Genomic DNA, 21,585 nt, shown 5'->3' on the forward strand with positions numbered 1-21,585 from the left:
TCAGCCTTACATGCTGGATTCAAATCTATATAACACACGTTTAGTTTTTCAATCACGTTAACTCGGTACATCCCAACATTTAGTTCACATGTGAGCACGAAAAAACTAACCGAATAGCAATTATCACCCTCGAGATAACTAGAACAGAAACAATTCAAAACAGAAGTCCACAGAAAATCATCCACACTGGAATCTAAGTTCTTTATTGCTCAACACATGAAACTCAAACAGAAACTTAACACATTAAGAAACCAAGTAAACACAGTCGCAAAACTATGCTCACTCGATCAAATTTTCTTTTCATAAAATTATTACATACGTTAGAATTAAAAGTTATACACACTAATTCATAATTTTTAGCAACCTCAAGTTTTTAATTTGGGTATTTTTTTATTAAATACGAGTACTCAGGAATATTTGTTTTTTAAAAACTTAATGTCAGATTCAGAGTGAGTTTGACTGTAAACCATCTTAGACTGCAAAAAAGTTCTAAATTATTGTGCGTTTTGAAACAAACATTGAAATCATCTAATTTACTAGTATTAGGTTATTGGTACGTTTCAGACGGAAGAGAGAGATTAATGAGAAATGTTAGTTACATACTAGAGAATGTTTTGTACATAAGTAATAAAAATTGTTTTCTGTTTAGCCGTGGCTCATTGAACGGCTCTGACTTTTTACTATTTTGTGTGTGTTTGTGTTCTTTCAAGGACAACTTTTATCTCTCATATCTCTGTCATCTTTTGATTGAGTCAAGAAATAATTTTAGTTTTTGACTAACAATGTCAAACTCTTTAGGTTCATTATTTAAATGTCCAAGGTCTTCAAAGATTAATTTAATATAATCCTACCTAAAATAGTGTCGTGACTATTGAAGATTTTTCCTTCTTTCTGTACACAAGAGATAATAAGATAAATAAACTTTTGGAAAATTTCATTGTTAGTTTAATTTTCCAAGAACATTTTGCTTTTGTTGATAAAGTCTCCAAATTCTTGTTCTTCTCTTGGATGGATTTTGTAAAGAGAATATATTGATAAAATGTCTTAATAGAGAAATAAGAGTACAATATATGAAATAAAACAAATACATTAGTATTTCAACCACATTATCAATTGAATATTAAACGTCACCCAAACAGGTATTACTATATGTTTGACATAAGTAAAATATTAAATAATAAGACTTTGACTTCATTCGTAGCAGAATTGAAAGGTCTGTCAGAAACAGAAATAATTGTTTTGTCTGTAGCTATCAAACTCCATTTTTTTTAAATCTATAATTTTCTTTTTATATATAACACGAACATTGCACACTTCAGTTATCTTCAATGTACATACTCATTAATCATTGATAAATACAAATGTTTCGTCCAATTAACCTTTATTCTGAAGAATGAGATAAAACGTACATAATAGGAAGTTACATTCAAAGTATAATTTACAATTTATGACTTTTGTTCAAAGAAATGTTGATATAATTTAGAATATTAAACTTAAAATGTTTGAGTCTTTAGAAAAATCATTCATTGAAATTAAAAGAGGCGCGGAAGCTTGTGATGTGGAAAGGTATTTGAACTTTAAACAGACGAATGTAAACAACAGCATCCAGTGTAATTATGTATGTTTATTTGCAATTAAGTACAAAGATACATAATAGGATATCAGTGCTCTACCCACCATGGTATCGAAACCTGGTATCTAGTTGTATGTGTCTCCAGACACATGTCGCTGTGCTAGTAGGGAGCATAATGTTAGTATTTTTTAATTAATGTAGGTCAGAAAGGATTCGGTACAATTAAAGAATCTACACTATTTTGAAATTCATAATTTTTGTTTACTTTCATTTTATATTGTGAATCTTATTATAAGTATTACATACATTGTGAACAAACCAATGTGCTTTTGAAAATTCAAAAGGTCTATTCACCCCATCGGCCCTGAAAATAAAAATAAAACACTTTGAGAACACAAACTATAAATTCTAGTTATATTTTATTTTTGGTATAAGATTAAAATTGTTATAATAATAAATAAACAGAGGGAGAACAAAAAAGTGATCCTCCAACAAAAACGTTGTTAATTTGTTATATTTTTTATTAGATAACAGAAAAATATGTAAAACTACCTGTTTTTAGAACGTACTCGGAGAGATCTGCTCACATATGATTTCAAATCCTAATTTTAACAGTAGATTTCACAAATAACTGAACTTTTTATGACACAATTATATTTTCTTATTAAAAGTGCGCTACACCTGCTGCAGTGTCTTTGACGTTCTTATTCCAATTAGACTATAAAATGATAAAACAAATTTCTCTACAGTTGTGAAATCCTTTAAAAGATGTATTCAAAATAATAGAACTGATGACATAGACTGTCAAGATTAATCATCTAAAATTAATTCCATTAAATATTTATGGGCTCAGTTAAGCCGATTGAAGAAAGATCGCAAACGAAACATGGAATATGATATTTTTGAAGCACTCAAAGAAAGATGACAGTTAATATATCGGGAATATTTGTACAAACGCATTGGAAGTATGGCAATTTGAGTGAAGTACAGTTATTTATAAAATACAGTAACAAAATTATGATATGAGATCACATTTGTACAGATCTCGTCAAGTACGTTCTGAAATCGTACAGTTTTACAGAGGTATTATAAAATAACAACATTTTCAAGGGGAGCCACATTTTTGTCCACTTACTGTATATGTTACAAAATACACTAGTTAAATACGCTAAGAAACAAAAGAAATGCATCATTTTTAGAAGTCTCATTAATGATATATTTTTAAATGTTATTAGTAAATAAATACATGTATTTCATTACATATTCTAAATACATACGTAACTGTTCAATAATTTAATTATACTTTGTTCATTAAGCGACGATCATTGTGTGTAAATACGTTGGACAAGAACTTAACTGTTTTTGTCCTTTAAATTCAGTAATGAAAATAAAGATATTTTGAACGTCTTACAATTTCAGACAGTGACAGATTACTTTAATTTATACAAGTAATATTAATCGAATAAATATTACAAAATATATTCGTACCCTTCTACAAACTCTGCAACAGCCACATCTATCCAAAGTAGTTTAACCACCTGGACAGGATGATGGAAGAACAAAAGGACATAACCTTGCTGCACAAATTCCACAACCAATCGGAAATGGTGGTCGACATTCAATTGACTATCTATTCGAAAAAAAAAATGTTTTTAACTTTCAAATGCTGAATAACAATTATAATTATTACAGTTAATCCTCCGCTCGGCACCCAGGAGGTTAGGGATTCAACTCATATTCTGAGGGTGACTTGTTTTTTCTCATCGCTACTCCAAACATGCTCGTTCCTTTTAGCAGTTGATGTTATATTGTGACGGGTTAAACCCATTATTTGTTGGTAAAAGAGTATACTTAGTTAGCGTTGGGGTTGAGTGATAATGATTAGCTGCTTTCCTTTTGTGAAGCATACAAAATTATCCAATAATGCTAGAATTGGTTGCTCTTTAAAATTACTTATAATATTATTTAAAATTGAAGTACTTTATTTTATCGTTGTTTATTTATATAAAGATTTTGAGTACTTTACTATCACTAAGAATTAAATGTATTCGTTGGGAAAAGAGTAGACTTATCTTTGGGGGGTGAGAGATTATGATTAGTTGCCTTACTTTCAGTCTTACACTGTTAAATTAAGGACGGCTAGCGCAGATAGCTCTTGTGTAGCTTCGCGTGAAATTCCAAACAAACAAAATAAACCCAATACTATTTGAATCTGTTGCTATTTCCACTTATTTGCAATATTCTCTAAAACTAAAGTACCTTCTCTTAACGTTGTTCATTTATAAATAATTTGACTACTTTGCCATCACTAAAAATTAAATCTGGTTTGGTATTATATATATTTTGAAATATCCTAAGCAATATGATAAAATAACATTTATGAGAACTAAAGAAACTACAAAATATAAATACGATATTGTGTTTCTGAAATCACTATAAAAAGTCTTGATTCAAAACTAAAGTTACAATATGTAAACCATTATTATTTTAACAGTTTCTTCAAAAATCTATCAAACACGCGGTTATTTATGTTGAGTTTACAAAATAATACATACTCCACATCTAGTTGTATTGAATTTTACTTACAAAGTCATAAAGAACACCAAAACCACAAGAAATCCACAAAACTTCATTTTCTTCTCTCGAAATTACTAAAAACTTTCTGTCAAAAGTGACGTTTGTTCAGAATGTGTTAAAATACAGAATTTATAGTTTTTTTACGATGTGGTAAGCCTGTCAAGAAGCACAAGTTTGATTAGAAATAAGATGCGTTTTGAATAACTAGGTAACTACCATTAACAAATTGATATCATAAAGCTTTAGTTTTATAGTATTCATTGAACCAATACAACTCTGTTTTATGAGTTAGCAGGTCTTTCAACAGTCTTATAAACTATTTTAAAAAAAAAGTAACAGTTATTTTGCTTGTGTTGTTCTACATTCTTGCTTCATGTTGCAACATTTATGGTAAACACTCCTTGGACCGGATTACAAACACGTGCAGTTTCTGGAAGTGAAAAAATACAACCTGTTGCACAATCAAGGACAAAACCATTTTAAGTTTAATCTGGTTGATATGCAACAATTCATGGAAATATTACACGGCTTATGAATAACATATAGTATATAATAATAATTGATATTTCGAAACACGTTATTGTCATCTCATTAAATCTGTTTGTGATTTTTTATTCGTCTTTTATACTAGTAATAATTGAAAATCTGCAAATAAACATGGTGTAGGTTAAACATAAAGTGGTATAGCATCAACTGGTAGCGATAGCATGATTGTTTGTTTTTGAATTTCGCACAAAGCTACTCGAGGGCTATCTGTGCTAGCCGTCCCAAATTTAGCAATGTAAGACTTGAGGGAAGGCAGCTAGTCATCACAACCCACCGCCAACTCTTGCGCTACTCTTTTACCAACGAATAGTGGGATTGACCGTTACTTTATAACGCTGGGAGGGCGAGCATGTTTGGCGCGACGGGGATGCGAACTCACGCCCCTCAGATGGCGAATCGCTCGCCTTAACACGCTTGGCCATGCCGAGCTCCGATAGTATAACAATTGTAAGTTTATTTAAACATATACAAATGAACATGCTATAAGCATAATGATTTTTACAAACCATAAGCCAAACACATTAACATGAAATAAAATACCTTGCGTAATTTAAAAAAAAAAAAAAAGATTCAAGGTTACAAGCTACAACATGAGATTATAAAATGCATCCTAGGTTTTGGAGGTGACTGCAGAAATAGAACCTATATTACGATTGGGATACACCGTCCATCAATATTAACCTTCAATTCGCTAAAGTCATATAAGAATATTAGAAATTACGAGAAAGAGATGTGGGTGCTCAAGTACACAACGTCCCACATTTATATCACCTTTCACTGCCTGCAGAGAGTTGTGGAAAGGTGACTGCTCTCCTAAGTTAAATAAGAAAAATATAAAAAAAATGAAAATAATTATAACAGTTTTATTGCTGCTAATGTAATAAAATGTAACAGCAAATAATATTTTTCATGTCCTATTTTGAATATTTTCCTACTACTTATATTAGGAACAAATATTATATCGACCATGTCAAAGCGAATGTTTGAAGTTATTCGCAATGACGCCCGTGCAACTCACTACTAAGACCTCTTGTTGGGCGTTTCCTACCGTGTTTAGGGCTTATTTTTGGTATGGGCTTAGATTATTGACCAGCTAGTATTTAGGCTAATTTAATAGTGTTTACATTTCCTTATTAAATGCTAAAACCTTTTTTTCTCTATTTTTATTTTAATCTTTCGAACGTCTTCTCAAATATATGGTTGAGTCTAACAACGCAAAATGCATAGTTTTTTTTATGTTCATTGGCCTTAAGATTTTGGCCAGCAGTGCATATACCCAAACAACAAGAGAGAGAGCTTGTATTCTATAACTACGTTAAATATGTAAGCATTCCTTAAAATTCTCGTTGTAGGTTGTTTGTGTCAACAATTTTTGTTAAATGTAAAGTTTAAAAGTTATGTTTTTGTTTTAGTTGAACAATCGAATATCTACTACAATGTTGGAATGATTGTGAAATATGTATAATAATCTTGTGCGTTCAAGAACCTCTATTTTGTCCAGGTTGCTGAATTACTTTGGATGAAGGCGACTGTTGTGAAGTATGTGAGTATGTATGATATTTTATCTCGTAAGACTTATTTAATTAATATTAGTTAATCATATAAAATTAAAAGTTATAGAATATTTAATGATCCTCAATTTTCTCACTAGTTGTAGAATTCATAGTAAATGCTTTTAATATTCAATATTTGTTTCTGAACAAAAACGGTAAATTTTGAAACAAAACTAGCTTCAAATATACGTGTATTAATAACGACATTTATTGAGAATTTTTCCTTAATTATACATATTTCTTAACATAAAGATAACTTAAATATATAAAGTTAAGTAGATTTATTGGTTTTATTTTAAGAACAACAAGAAAAACCAAAATTTAATTGATTAATAAAGAGCTGTAAAAATGTTTTTCTTGTTTCTTACTTTGAAAGGCTCAACTATTTTGTAATGTGTGTGTATGTATATAATAAAGGTATAATACAAGAGTTCATAGCTTACTACGAAAATTACAGTTTCACTATGAATAATTGTTTGTTTCAAAATAGTTGAAATCAAAATAATACTTTATTCTTTCTTTCAGGGAGGAAGTGAATGATTTGGATAAGCCATCTGAAGTTTCAAAATCACTCTTTTTTATTTTCGAAATCTTTTTTCTTTATAAGAAGATACAAAATATAAAATATAAGAGAACAAATTTACTTTACGAATTTAAAAATATTTTTTTTCTTATTGTGAAATTTCTCTCATCTGTATAAATTACAAAATACAAAAAAAAAAAGATGCTGGATGTTTTTTTCACATTTTATTTATATTTTGAAAAATAGGAAATTTTACACATAGCAAGTTTACTAGTCCTTTCAATTTTTGTACACGATTTATCTAAGCTTACAAAACTTTTTAACTTAAATATTGTAGCTTACATCAATAAATCTGATGAATTTTATACACAAGAAATTGAACTTTGAACTAACTTTTTATACACTTTTTTAAGTTTTTTAATGAGAATAACACTTAATCGAATGAAACATTTATATTCAAAATGATTAATAATGATGTGCTTTAAAGACAATAATTAATTATAGGACGTTTGTGTAACATATAAAACCTAATTTATTGATATTTGAAAGAGGGTAAACAATGACGTTTTCGTTACGTTCGAAGGCATAAATTGCCAGAAAAGTTAATTTTTCTTTTGTTCCAGATAGATGTTTCAATTTTAGTTCAACAGTATTGTGTAGTGTTTACTGCTTTTCTTTTATGTATTCTGTTCTTATTCAAACTCAAAGAAATACTATAACATCATAAAGAAAATACATAATTTCAGTTCAACAGGAAAATAGGTAATTCCGCGAACCCAGAGTGAAATCAATTTAAAAGTCGTAGCATGTTTTGAAAGAATACGTCATGTCTGTTGAGATTAATTTTTTTTTAAAAGTCGAAAAGGTTTTTTATCAAAAGCAGCATTGTTAATTAAAGTTAGATATATTATTACAAGTGCATTAGCAATTGTTAATTTACAAAATGATAACAGGGATTGTAAAAATTACATAGATAGAATATACTTAAAGTGAAATTGTATTCGCAAAAAACAAACAACATGGCTTGAGGTTTTTCATACCAGGTAACTAAACAATTGGGAATATAAAAAACTGCTAATTATGTAATCTTAACCTAATCCGAAACACTTTCTCCTTATCTCCACACAAACAGATTTATCTGTTGGTGTTTCCTTCAAGCTTACTTAGATTTTGGAGGCTTTGTTACAGATACAAAACCTAACTTATCTGATAGCAGCGAAATCACCATAGCATTAAATAATTTGATTCCAAATCCACCTCCTGAAATCCAGTTTTCTTCGAATGTCATATTATTATATTTTATCTTTATTTTCAAGACGTTACCTTTTAGGTATCTCACCGTAATGATACTGAACATCAATCATTTGATTGAATAATGTTCCGTATTAATTTCTTTTATGATTTTCATCGCTGATGGTCCCATTCTTCCAATTACGATTTCTCGATCACTCCATGTTGTTGGTTTCTATTGTTTTAACATGGTTTGGCCTGTTTGTTTCTTATTTGTTGTAACTATATTCTTAATTTATTAATATATATATCGTTTTAGGGAAGGATTCTAAATTTAAAGTGACACTTTTTGATTTCGATCATTCAACTAAAGTACCATTCACCTGCATATTTGTATCCTTGCTTCAAAATACATAAACGTAAAAGAGGTAATGTCATTGGTACTTTCTATCTTCCCTCTAGTTTTACACTACAAAATTATGGACAGCTAGCGTAAATAACCCTCGTGTATTGTTGCCCGAAATGCAAAAACAAACATACAAACAATCTTTTCATCTTCTTCAAATGGCTAATTTTTTGCATTTTCATTTGAGAATCATTTTAAATAATTAATAAAAAATTGATTGTAAAAGTATGTGTCACATTCTGACTGTTAAACACATTTTTGAATATTTACTACTAACCATTTGGTTAGCTAAATCTAGTATCTTCATAAGAAAATCGTTAATTACTTAAAATACTTTCCAAAAAATGTATATTTTGTACTCAAACAATACATTGTTCTTTGAAAAAGAGTAGCGCATGGATAGGCAGAATGTATTGATGACTGTTTCTCTTTCCCTTAACCTAAAGTTCGGAATGAAAAGCAGTGGAATATAATATTAGTACCTTCGTCATAAACAAAGACAAAACAAAGAGATCATATAATAGCTCTACTTTATGATATACGTGTGAAATTAAATAATTATATCTAAATGAAGTTAAATGACGCCCGAGTCTCGCCAAACATGGTCGCTCTCCCAGCCGTAGGGGCGTTATAATGTGACGGTCAATCCCACTATTCGTTGGTAAAAGAGTAGCCCAATGGTTGGCGGTGGGTGGTGATGACTAACTGCCTTCCCTCTAGTCTTACACTGCTAAATTAGGGACGGCTAGCACAGATAGCCCTCGAGTAGCTTTGTGTGAAATTCCAAAAACCAAACCAAACCGAAGTTAAATGAATAAAGAAGTCATGAGGAAGGACAGCGCTGAAAACAGCAAATACCAACTTATGATTAATTATATTATGACCATAATTTTTTCAAAACATAAAGCAAAACTTACTGACATCAAATATAATACGCTGCATATTTAAAAAAAAGGATTCAAGGGTACAAGTTACATCGTGGGATTATAAAATGTATCATAGATTTTGGAGGTGACCTCGAAGTAGTAGCCACATTCTGATGGGAATACATCGTCTATTAGTCTCAGCGTCGAATTTGCTTCTCTCACATACGAAATTCGCAGAGCGAGATGTGGGTACTCAAGCATACAACGTCCCACATCTTTATTACCCTTCACTGACTGCAGATAGTTGTGGGAAGTTGACTTCTCAACCAAGATAAAAGAGAAAAATGAAAGTAAGTTACCATCAGCTGGTTATTTTTAAATAAAATAATTTTAGTAGAATTTCTGTAACTTTACTTTCTTTCTATTTATTTTATACATTTCTTGTATTTATTACAGAATAATTTAATAATTTTATCTAAAATTTATTTATTAAAAGTATTAATTTTCGTATCTGTAAATCAACATTATTTATAAAATATTGTAATTTATCACCAATTTTACAATATCTGAATAACTGGAAATTTATAATGCTTAAAATAAATGGTTATGACACATTATTACTTAAGGAGGGAAAAATCAAAATGTTTTCTGTTATCAAAATTATTATAATGATATACTTTTTATCAATTACTTTAACTTTTAAATCTAAAAAATGTAAATTTGTATGGAAATTTAAGTGTTATACTTTCTTATTCTTCTGGATAAATGGTGTTAATAACATAATATATATCAGAATTATATCTTCTGATTAAATCATCAATATATCTGTAAGTTAAAGTAAAAATATCTGCATTTCTATAGTTTTCAATAATATATTTTCATAGTAATATAAATATAAATTTGCTACACAAGTTGAATAGTTAGCTCTTATTGAAAGTCCTGTTACTTTTTTAAAAACCTGTTTATTGAAAAATACTAAGTAACTTATTTAATTGTACTGTCGGTAGTTTTATAATTGTTTTTATTAAATTGGAAATAAACATAAATTGAATTGGAGATTTATGAAAATTGGAATAGTATAAAGAAACAGTAAACCTACATAAGAATTATGTTCAGAAGAAAGTTTATAACAAACTTTAAGGAAATTATTAATTACTGTATATTTCGATTGGTTGACAAGTTGTGTATTATTAATTTATTTTATCATACTTACTGCATAGAATGTTTTGCTATTTATACCAATATTACAGTTAATTTTATCAAGAGGAATTATAACATATTTCTCTTGCTGTTCTTTAATCTTATTTTTATCTAATTAAATGATAAATCTATATGTTATATTTTTAATTTATATCGGGTAATTTTATTTTAATTTCTTAAGTGAATATAATATATATTCTAAAAACCTTTTAGGTTAATAAGCTGTAATATTATTAAGTTTTAAAATATGTTTGTCATTATTTTTGTTGAGATTTTAAAATATTGTTTTTATTAAATTTTGTGGCTATTCTGTATTCAGTTACTTTTTTATTATTTTCTGTAATTAATGAATAATTTTAGAAATCTGTAATCTTGAATATTTTATGTCTAAAATTAATTATCAAATATGAAGGTTTAATTTTCTATTTTTTTTCAAGACTTGAAACATAATTATCTTTTAATCGATATTTTACAATGTCTTCAAGTAAGTATTTTGCATGAAAAATATATCTATTTATTACTTTAATTAATACTTTTATTTTGGAAAGATTAAGTTCATAAATCTTTTTTAAAAATACTTTACAAATACGAATGTTGTATCAAATCTATTATCTAAATATCTACACAATTCTGAAAAAATAATCTATTTTACTTTATTATTTCCTTTACTTCCAGTTTTTATTTTTGTGAATAAATTTATGTGTAAAGAAAAATTGTAATATGATAATCATTTTTCAAATTCTAAGCAGTAAAACAATTGAAATCTTTGTTTAATCAATAAGAATGTAATGTTTTTAGTTTTAAAATAAAAAGTTTGTCATTGACGTTTATTGGTGTCTTCACTAAATATTTCTCATATAATTGTCTTAACAGAGGTAAAAAGATGAATCCTGAAATGTTCCAGTTCTATAGAATTGATTAACTTGTTTTTAACTTGAAATTTATGTAAATTTATACGTATATGTAATGGGTTTGGAGTTTGACCCACATATTCCATATTATGTTTAGTAAATGTCAGTAAATCAATTATATTTTTTATTTTACAAAATGAATTAATATAAGTAATAGGAAAATATTCAAAATAGGACATGAAAAATATTATTTTCTGTTACATTTTATTACATTAGCAGCAATAAAATTGTTATAATTATTTTCATTTTTTTATATTTTTCTTATTTAACTTAGGAGAGCAGTCACATTCCCACAACTCTCTGCAGGCAGTGAAAGGTGATATAAATGTGGGACGTTGTGTACTTGAGCACCCACATCTCTTTCTCGTAATTTCTAATATTCTTATATGACTTTAGCGAATTGAAGGTTAATATTGATGGACGGTGTATCCCAATCGTAAAATAGGTTCTATTTCTGCAGTCACCTCCAAAACCTAGGATGCATTTTATAATCTCATGTTGTAGCTTGTAACCTTGAATCTTTTTTTTTTTAATTATGCAAGGTATCTTATTTCATGTTAATGTGTTTGGCTTATGGTTTGTAAAAATCATTATGGTTATAGCATGTTCATTTGTATATGTTTAAATAAACTTACAATTGTTCTACTATCGGGGCTCGGCATGGCCAAGCGTGTTAAGGCGTGCGATTCACCATCTGAGGGGCGCGAGTTCACATCCCCGTCGCGCCAAACATGCTCGCCCTCCCAGCGTTATAAAGTAACGGTCAATCCCACTATTCGTTGGTAAAAGAGTAGCGCAAGAGTTGGCGGTGGGTTCTGATGACTAGCTGCCTTCCCTCAAGTCTTACATTGCTAAATTTGGGACGGCTAGCACAGATAGCCCTCGAGTAGCTTTGTGCGAAATTAAAAAACAAACAATCATGCTATCGCTACCAGTTGATGCTATACCACTTTATGTTTAACCTACACCATGTTTATTTGCAGATTTTCAATTATTCCTAGTATAAAAGACGAATAAAAAATCACAAACAGATTTAATGAGATGACAATAACGTGTTTCGAAATATCAAGTATTATTATATACTATATGTTATTCATAAGCCGTGTAATATTTCCATGAATTGTTGCATATCACCCAGATTAAACGTAAAATGGTTTTGTTCTTGATTGTGCAACAGGTTGTATTTTTTTCACTTCCAGAAACTGCACGTGTTTGTAATCCGGTCCAAGGAGTGTTTACCATGTATGTTGCAATATGAAGCAAGAATGTAGAATGACACAAGCAAAATAACTGTTACTTTTTTTTGAAAGTAGTTTATAAGACTGTTGAAAGACCTGCTAACTCATAAAACAGAGTTGTATTGGTTCAATGAATACTATAAAACTAAAGCTTTATGATATCAATTTGTTAATGCTTGTAACCTTGTTATTCAGAACGCATCTTATTTCTGATCATACTTGTGATTCTTGTCAGGCTTACCACATCGTAAAAAAACTATAAATTCTGTATTTTAACACATTCTGAACAAACGTCACTTTTGACAGAAAGTTTTTAGTAATTTCGAGACAAGAAAATGAAGTTTTGTGGATTTCTTGTGGTTTTGGTGTTCTTTATGACTTTGTAAGTAAAATTCAATACAGCTAGATGTGGAGTATGTATTATTTTGTAAACTCAACATAAATAACCGTGTGTTTGATAGATTTTTGAAGAAACTTTTAAAATAATAATGGTTTACATATTGAAACTTTAGTTTTGAATCAAGACTTTTTATAGTGATTTCAGAAACACAATATCGTATTTATATTTTGTAGTTTCTTTAGTTCTCATAAATGTTATTTTATCACATTGCTTAGGATATTTCAAAATATATATAATATCAAACCAGATTTAATTTTTAGTGATGGCAAAGTAGTCAAATTATTTATAAATAAACAACGTTAAGAGAAGGTACTTTAGTTTTAGAGAATATTGCAAATAAGTGGAAATAGCAACAGATTCAAATAGTATTGGGTTTATTTTGTTTGTTTGGAATTTCACGCGAAGCTACACAAGAGCTATCTGCGCTAGCCGTTCTTAATTTAACAGTGTAAGACTGAAAGTAAGGCAACTAATCATAATCTCTCACCCCCCAAAGATAAGTCTACTCTTTTCCCAACGAATACATTTAATTCTTAGTGATAGTAAAGTACTCAAAATCTTTATATAAATAAACAACGATAAAAGAAAGTACTTTAATTTTAAATAATATTACAAGTAATTTGAAAAAGCAACCAATTCTAGTATTATTGGATAATTTTGTATGTTTCGCAAAAGGAAAGCAGCTAATCATTATCACTCAACCCCAACGCTAAATAAGTACACTCTTTTACCAAAGAATAGTGGGTTTAACCCGTCACAATATAACATCAACTGCAAAAAGAAACGAGCGTGTTGGGGTAGCGAGGAGTCGAAGCAGTCACCCTCAGAATATGAGTTGAATCCCTAACCTCCTGGGTGCCGAGCGGAGGATTAACTGTAATAATTGTAATTGTTGTTCAGCATTTGAAAGTTAAAAGCATTTTTATTTTCGAATAGATGGTCAATTGAATGTTGGCCACCATTTCCGATTGGTTGTGGAAATTGTGCAGCAACGTTTTGTCCTTATGTTCCTCCATCATCCTGCCCAGGTGGTAAAACTACCAGAGATAAATGTGGCTGTTGTACTGTGTGTAAGAAGGTATGATGAATATTTGTTTGTAATATTTATTCGATTAGTATTACTCATATAAATTTAAAGTAATTTGTCTCTGTCCGAAACTGCAAGACATTCGAAATATCTTCATTTTCGTTACTAAATTTAGAAGACAAAACTGGCTATAAAGTTAAGTTCTTGTCCAGTGTGTTTAAACATAATGATCGTTGCTTAATGAACAAAGTATAATTAAATTATTGTACAGTTACTTATGTATTTAGAATATGTAATGAAATACATGTATTTATTTACTAATAACATTTAAAAATATATCATTAATGAGACTTCTAAAAATGATGCATTTCTTTTGTTTCTTAGAGTATTTAACTAGTGCATTTTGTAACATATACAGAAAGTGGACAAAAATGTGGCTCCCCTTGAAAATGTTGTTATTTTATAATACCTCTGTAAAACTGTACGATTTCAGAACGTACTTGACGAGATCTGTACAAATGTGATCTCATATCATAATTTTGTTACTGTATTTTATAAATAACTGTACTTCACTCAAATTGCCATACTTCCAATGCGTTTGTACAAATATTCCCGATATATTAACTGTCATCTTTCTTTGAGTGCTTCAAAAATATCATATTCCATGTTTCGTTTGCGATCTTTCTTCAATCGGCTTAACTGAGCCCATAAATCTTAATGGAATTAATTTTAGGTGATTAATCTTGACAGTCTATGTCATCAGTTCTATTATTTTGAATACATCTTTTAAAGGATTTCACAACTGTAGAGAAATTTGTTTTATCATTTTATAGTCTAATTGGAATAAGAACGTCAAAGACACTGCAGCAGGTGTAGCGCACTTTTAATAAGAAAATATAATTGTGTCATAAAAAGTTCAGTTATTTGTGAAATCTACTGTTAAAATTAGGATTTTAAATCATATGTGAGCAGATATCTCCGAGTACGTTCTAAAAACAGGTAGTTTTACATATTTTTCTGTTATCTAATAAAAAATATAACAAATTAACAACGTTTTTGTTGGAGAATCAGTTTTTTGTTCTCCCTCTGTTTATTTATTATTATAACAATTTTAATCTAATACCAAAAATATAATATAACTAGAATTTATAGTTTGTGTTCTCAAAGTGTTTTATTTTTATTTTCAGGACCGATGGGGTGGATAGACCTTTTGAATTTTCAAAAGCACATTGGTTTGTTCACAATGTATGTAATACTTATAAAAAGATTCACAATATAAAATGAAAGTAAACAAGAATTACGAATTTCAAAATAGTTTAGATTCTTTAATTGTACCGAATCCTTTCTGACCTACATTTATTAAAAATATCAGTTTAAATACCTCCCTTCTAGCCCATCGGCATGTCTGGGGACTCATACATCTAGAAACCGGGTTTCGATACCATGGTGTGTAGAGCACTGATATCCTATTATGTATCTTTGTAGTTAATTGCAAATAAACATACATAATTACACTGGATGCTGTTGTTTACATTCGTCTGTTTAAAGTTCAAATAACGTTCCACATCACAAGCTTCCGCGCCTCTTTTAATTTCAATGAATGATTTATCTAAAGACTCAAACATTTTAAGTTTAATATTCTAAATTATATCAACATTTCTTTGAACAAAAGTCATAAATTGTAAATTATACTTTGAATGTAACTTCTTATTATGTACGTTTTATCTCATTCTTCAGAATAAAGGTTAATTGGACGAAACATTTGTATTTATCAATGATTAATGAGTATGTACATTGAAGATAACTGAAGTGTGCAATGTTCATGTTATATATAAAAAGAAAATTATAGATTTTAAAAAAATGGAGTTTGATAGCTACAGACAAAACAATTGTTTCTGTTTCTGACAGACCTTTCAATTCTGCTACGAATGAAGTCAAAGTCTTATTATTTAATATTTTACTTATGTCAAACATATAGTAATACCTGTTTGGGTGACGTTTAATATTCAATTGCTAATGTGGTTGAAATACTAATATATTTGTTTTATTTCATATATTGTACTCTTATTTCTCTATTAAGACATTTTATCAATATATTCTCTTTACAAAATCCATCCAAGAGAAGAACAAGAATTTGGAGACTTTATCAACAAAAGCAAAATATTCTTTGAAAATCAAACTAACAATGAAATTTTCCAAAAGCTTATTTATCTTATTATCTCTTGTGTACAGAAGGAAGGAAAAATCTTCAATAGTCACGACACTTGTAACTATTTTAGGTAGGATTATATTAAATTAATCTTTGAAGACCTTGGACATTTAAATAATGAACCTAAAGAGTTTGACATCGTTAGTCAAAAACTAAAATTATTTCTTGACTCAATCAAAAGATGACAGAGATATGAGAGATAAAAGTTGTCCTTGAAAGAACACAAACACACACAAAATAGGAAAAAGTCAGAGCCGTTCAATGAGCCACGGCTAAACAGAAAACAATTTTTATTACTTATGTACAAAACATTCTCTAGTATGTAACTAACATTTCTCATTAATCTCTCTCTTCCGTCTGAAACGTACCAATAACCTAATACTAGTAAATAAGATGATTTCAATGTTTATTTCAAAACGCACAATAATTTAGAATTTTTTTGCAGTCTAAGATGGTTTACAGTCAAACTCACTCTGAATCTGACATTAAGTTTTTAAAAAACAAAATATTCCTGAGTACTCGTATTTAATAAAAAAATACCCAAATTAAAAACTTGAGGTTGCTAAAAATTATGAATTAGTGTGTATAAATTTTAATTCTAACGTATGTAATAATTTTATGAAAAGAAAAATTACTCTATGAACTTAAAGTTAAAAATGCAAACTTTTAAAACGTATAAATGAAGTAATTTATTGGGTTCTCTTCAAGGAAAATATTTATCTTAACGAAGCTCAGTAACTATTTAAAGTAAGTTTCACCAAAAAACAGTTAAACTAGACACCACTTTTTAATACCCCAGAAGTATTTATCAAACATTAAATAAATTATACAGAGGTCGATATGTGATAATCAGATATGAAATTCTTATTAACAAATAACCCGTTCAAGTTTTTCCTACATTATTTAAAAGATTAATTAAACCAATAATTATATTAAACTTGAATATAAATGCAGGTAACCTTTCAGCCCTCCTTGAACATGGTTTCAAATATATTGTATTTATAATGGCTTATGTCGATAAACATATAATTATTTTTTAAAGTGATTTAGCAACGGTCTTCTTTCTACAAGCACCATTCTTTTCACTGTGAACACTATTTTTCCTGATACACAATTACCCCATAACATATGTTAAAAACACTATATATTATTTACCTACACTAAAAAACATGGATCATAGATGAGGTTCACATTTCATAAATTACCTGAATTTGAGAAAGCGTTAGTTATGCACACCAACGAGGGGTAAAATCAGCTTATGTTTTGCTTTTAAAAACGTAGATAAAAACAAGGCAATTCTCGAAATATTTCGTACAGAAAGTACATTATACTGAAATGTTAATGGTGCCCCACATATTACCACAGTCCATGTCGCTACATCGTGTAATGATCTGTCTCAAAACCGTAAATTTTGACTCCAGTCCAACAGAGTGGTTTCATTGCAAAACGTTTCACTATAAGGATGTCTTGTCTACAGCAGTCTTGTCTCTTCTCTGATATTTTCAATAATCCGTCCAAGGTACGAGGCCCACATGCCTGCCACTATCGTTTCAACAGTATGATACACAAACACGTCTGCAGATTATACACTGTTATCGTTGAATATCGTGCCAACATGTATATTGTACAACTACAAAGCTTTACGTTTTCTTATTCACTTTTTGTGTGACCTCAGTAAACAAATTCTTATTTTTGTGGCGAAGAATGCAATATTTTAACTTACGTTAGAATAATACTTATTTACAGTTTTAACAGCAATCATTGTTTAGCGATTAATATATACTGCTTTTAAACTTGTAAGTAGCTAAACAAGACGGCCCGGCATGGCCAGGTGGGTTAAGGCGTTCGACTCTTAATCCCAGGGTCGCGAGTTCAAATCTCGGCTGCACCAAACATGCTCGCTCTTTCAGCCGTGGGGGCATTATAATGTTACGATAAATCCCACTATTCTTTGGTAAAAGAGTAGCCCAAGAGTTGGCGGTGCGTGGTGATGACTAGCTGCCTTCCCTCTAGTCTTACACTGCTAAATTATGAACGACTAGCACAGATAGCCCTCGAGTTGCTTTGTGCGAAATTCAAAAAACAAACAAACAAGCTATACAAGATACACTTCCGTACAAGATGTAACTTGCTAAGAACGATGGTTTACTGACATACTGTTACTTTATACGTTACGTTAAAAATGTAGTATTTTTACCTTCATGAAATAGTTCCTTTCAAAAAATCAACTCTATAAGAGTATTATATATAACAAGCGAATTCATAAACTGTGTAATCTAGCGAGTGTCTTTCTAAGAGTTGTTTATAATCTTGGAAGACCATTGAAAAGATCACAAGGACGAAATTTTTTATCGTATAAATTGTACCAGTAAATTGTTATTTTAAACGATGCGGACCTGGGGAATTTTATTCAAAAAGGGAAAAACCCGAGGACGGCACCCGTACGTTCTAAGGTATCAGAAATGGTAATCACTTTTCACAAAGAACGCGGAGATTTTTCTCTCCGGTTATCAAAAAGTACATTGCTGCCAACTTTAACCTCGACGATGAGCGGATGAATCTCTTTATCAAGAAGTATGTTCGGTCAGCAATGAGTAGTGGTATTCTCACACAGACTTATGAAAAGGAGCTAAGGGCGCTGAGTGCTTAAAAGAGCAAAGAGAAGGTGGTGAAAAAAACCTTAGAAGAAAGAAAAAAAACCGCAAAGAAAAGTAAAACCTCGAGCAAACCCATGGAAGCAGCTGAGAAGAAAGCAAACACTAGAAAACCCAAGGGAAAAACGAAAATCAAGAAAGTGGCCTAACCACCAAAGAAATCTGTAGCCAGTAAATCAAAAGCCCCCAAGAAGGCCAAAGCCACCCCTAAGAAGGCTACTTCCAAGAAGGTGGCAAGAAAGAAGGAACTACGGATCCTACGCCACCCTGAAGGACCCTAAGTTCCACATCAGCCGTTGATTCTTGTAATATTCATACATTGGTGTCTGTTGTCGGTTTTTCTCTCGAGGCTTTCTTTCCAGCGATCTTTCAAAGTGAAGTTAATGAAATTATTATTTTTTCTTCCGGGTAGTGAGATCTAGCAACTGTCTTGAAAGGGATGAACACTCCTTGATTATATCTGTTTCTTAGGCACTAGCGACATATATATTTAAATCGATATACCTACAAGATTTTATTTTTCAATTTAATTCTTTGTAGCTCTGACATAACTTTCCATTTTCTTTCAGATTTGCTAATGTGGGATAGAGTGTATTGTAAGTTGTATAGTCGAAACCAGTCAATACAAAAAATATTGTGCGACCATGTCAATCATAGGAAACGTAAAAAACCTAAATCTTTTCTTTAGAAAACAAACGTGATACAGAAATCGTCACTTACTTCCGTATTAGCTTGTTTTGTTTTTAAAAGTGAGCTAAACAATAGACCTGAAGCTTTTGGGATATTCTAGAACAATCTGATTGTTCATCTATATCATTAAAAAATCTGTTTGAAAATGCTGTGTTTTAAGTTCAATGAAATAAATTTCTCACTAACTGGTTGTGTGTGTTTACTTATAACAAAGCCACATCGGGCTATCTGCTGAGTCCACCGAGTGGATTCAAAACCCTGATTTTAGTGTTGTGAATCCGCAGACTTACCGCTATACTAGCGGGAGTCTAACACTTTTCTTAAGTGAAATCTTTTTAGATGTGGAGGACCAGAAAACTAAAGCTTGTCATTACCTTTTTTTCGTGTGATGCTTTTTCTAAAAACTACTTTAAAAAAGAAAGTGTCAACATTCATCTGATTTTTATACATTTGTAGAGCAAACCTAGACATGGCAGGTTGTATAACGCTACAGCATCATATCAGTTAAACTGTTAGCTCCAAGTAATGTAAAGAGACTTAAATTAAAATCCATTGTTCTTTGTATTTTTAAAAGGTTTTAAAAATGAACAGTTTATATCTCGTGAGACAAGTAAATATTTCTACAGTAAGTTAAACAGAATTACCCTATAATTTCTAGTTCATTTTATTTCAAAGTGACTTCATGACGCAGCGGTAATTCTAAGGGTTTATAACGCTGAACATCGGTTTTCAATACCTTGTTTGGTGCTGCACGTAAAGTCCATTGTGTAGCTTCATGTTCAATAACATTCTTTAAGATCCAAGTAAAATAAAGGTGCAAGAAATGCTCATGTGTAAGATTCTTCAGAATAAAAAAATATAAATGTAATTTCGAAATCAATTTAGTTTATTTTTAATGTTAATGTTAAACAAAAACACTGTTATTTTAAACATTAAAATACTGGATATCAAAGAACACAATTAAATACTGAGTTATATTACCAGATTAAACATGTTAACTGCTCATTGAACAGGCTATCGTCTTTAAATAACTACCAATTCAAATGTATGTATTTTTTTAACAAAGGTTTTATGTCTGTAGATTTAAGAAATATTTGAAATCGGAACGCGACTTTTAACCTATAAAATACCTTACAAGATAACTTCAAAAATGTCGACTGCTAAATTACATGAATGTTATCTACTTGCAAAATAGAGTAATTTATCTGTTACCATACTATCAGTTTGTTTGTTTTGAATTTCGCGCAAAGCTACTCGAGGGCTATCTATGCTAGCTGTCCCTAATTTGGCAGTGTAAGACAAGAGGGAAGGCAGCTAGTCATCACCACCCACCGCCAACTGTTGGGCTACGAACGAAGAGTGGGATTCACCGTATCATTATAACGCCCAACGGCTGAAAGGGCGAGCATGTTTGGTGCGACGGGGATTCGAACTTGCGAACCTCGGATTACGAGTATACTATTAGACACACCAATATACGAGGTCTGTTAAAAAATACGCGGACTGTTTGAATTAAGCGGCTCCAGTTGGTTCCAGGGGAATCCGCTTGGTGTCACTAGGTTTGCACAGATCAGCTGATTACGATGCTATTTCCCGATTGCAAATATCTTCATTTGTGTATCAGCTACGCGGTTTTAAGTGAAGTGCGATTTTTTTCGTTTGGCGGATTTCAGAATGAATGACCTAAAGGAGCAACGACTTGCTGTGAAATTTTGTGTTAAACTTGAAAAGTCTGCGACTGAAACTTTTGCTATGCTTAACACTGCTTACGGTGATGTTGCTATGAAGCGTACGGCATGTTTCAAGTGGCATGAACGTTTTAAGGATGGTCGACAATCCATTGAAGTTGATGAGCATCCTGGACGTCCTTCCACGTCAACTGACGATCCACACGTCGACAAAATCAACACCCTGGTGCGGGCAAATCGACATCTGACTGTCAGGGAGCTTGCTAAAGAGTGTGGGATATCAGTTGGATCTTG

General features: G+C 30.4%; 1 protein-coding gene and 1 long non-coding RNA gene across 2 annotated transcripts; one reads left to right on the plus strand and one right to left on the minus strand.

Moving 5' to 3' along the window:
- Window positions 1-1,609: 1,609 nt before the first annotated feature.
- LOC143233208 (uncharacterized) lies at window positions 1,610-4,468 on the minus strand. The gene is made up of 3 exons (XR_013018028.1): window positions 4,160-4,468; window positions 3,062-3,203; window positions 1,610-1,937 (listed from the first exon to the last, which is right to left on the minus strand). It is a non-coding gene; the product is annotated as an uncharacterized LOC143233208 (long non-coding RNA).
- Window positions 4,469-12,665: 8,197 nt separating this feature from the next.
- On the plus strand, window positions 12,666-15,569 carry LOC143233209 (insulin-like growth factor-binding protein 7). The gene is made up of 3 exons (XM_076469182.1): window positions 12,666-13,005; window positions 13,960-14,101; window positions 15,238-15,569. Exons 1-3 carry the CDS (start codon window positions 12,959-12,961, stop codon window positions 15,253-15,255), a joined length of 207 nt encoding a protein of 68 aa, XP_076325297.1. The 5' UTR covers window positions 12,666-12,958; the 3' UTR covers window positions 15,256-15,569.
- Window positions 15,570-21,585: the final 6,016 nt, after the last annotated feature.

Source organism: Tachypleus tridentatus, chromosome 12 (assembly GCF_004210375.1).
Source record: "Tachypleus tridentatus isolate NWPU-2018 chromosome 12, ASM421037v1, whole genome shotgun sequence".
In the NCBI taxonomy this organism is placed as follows: Eukaryota; Metazoa; Arthropoda; class Merostomata; order Xiphosura; family Limulidae; genus Tachypleus; species Tachypleus tridentatus.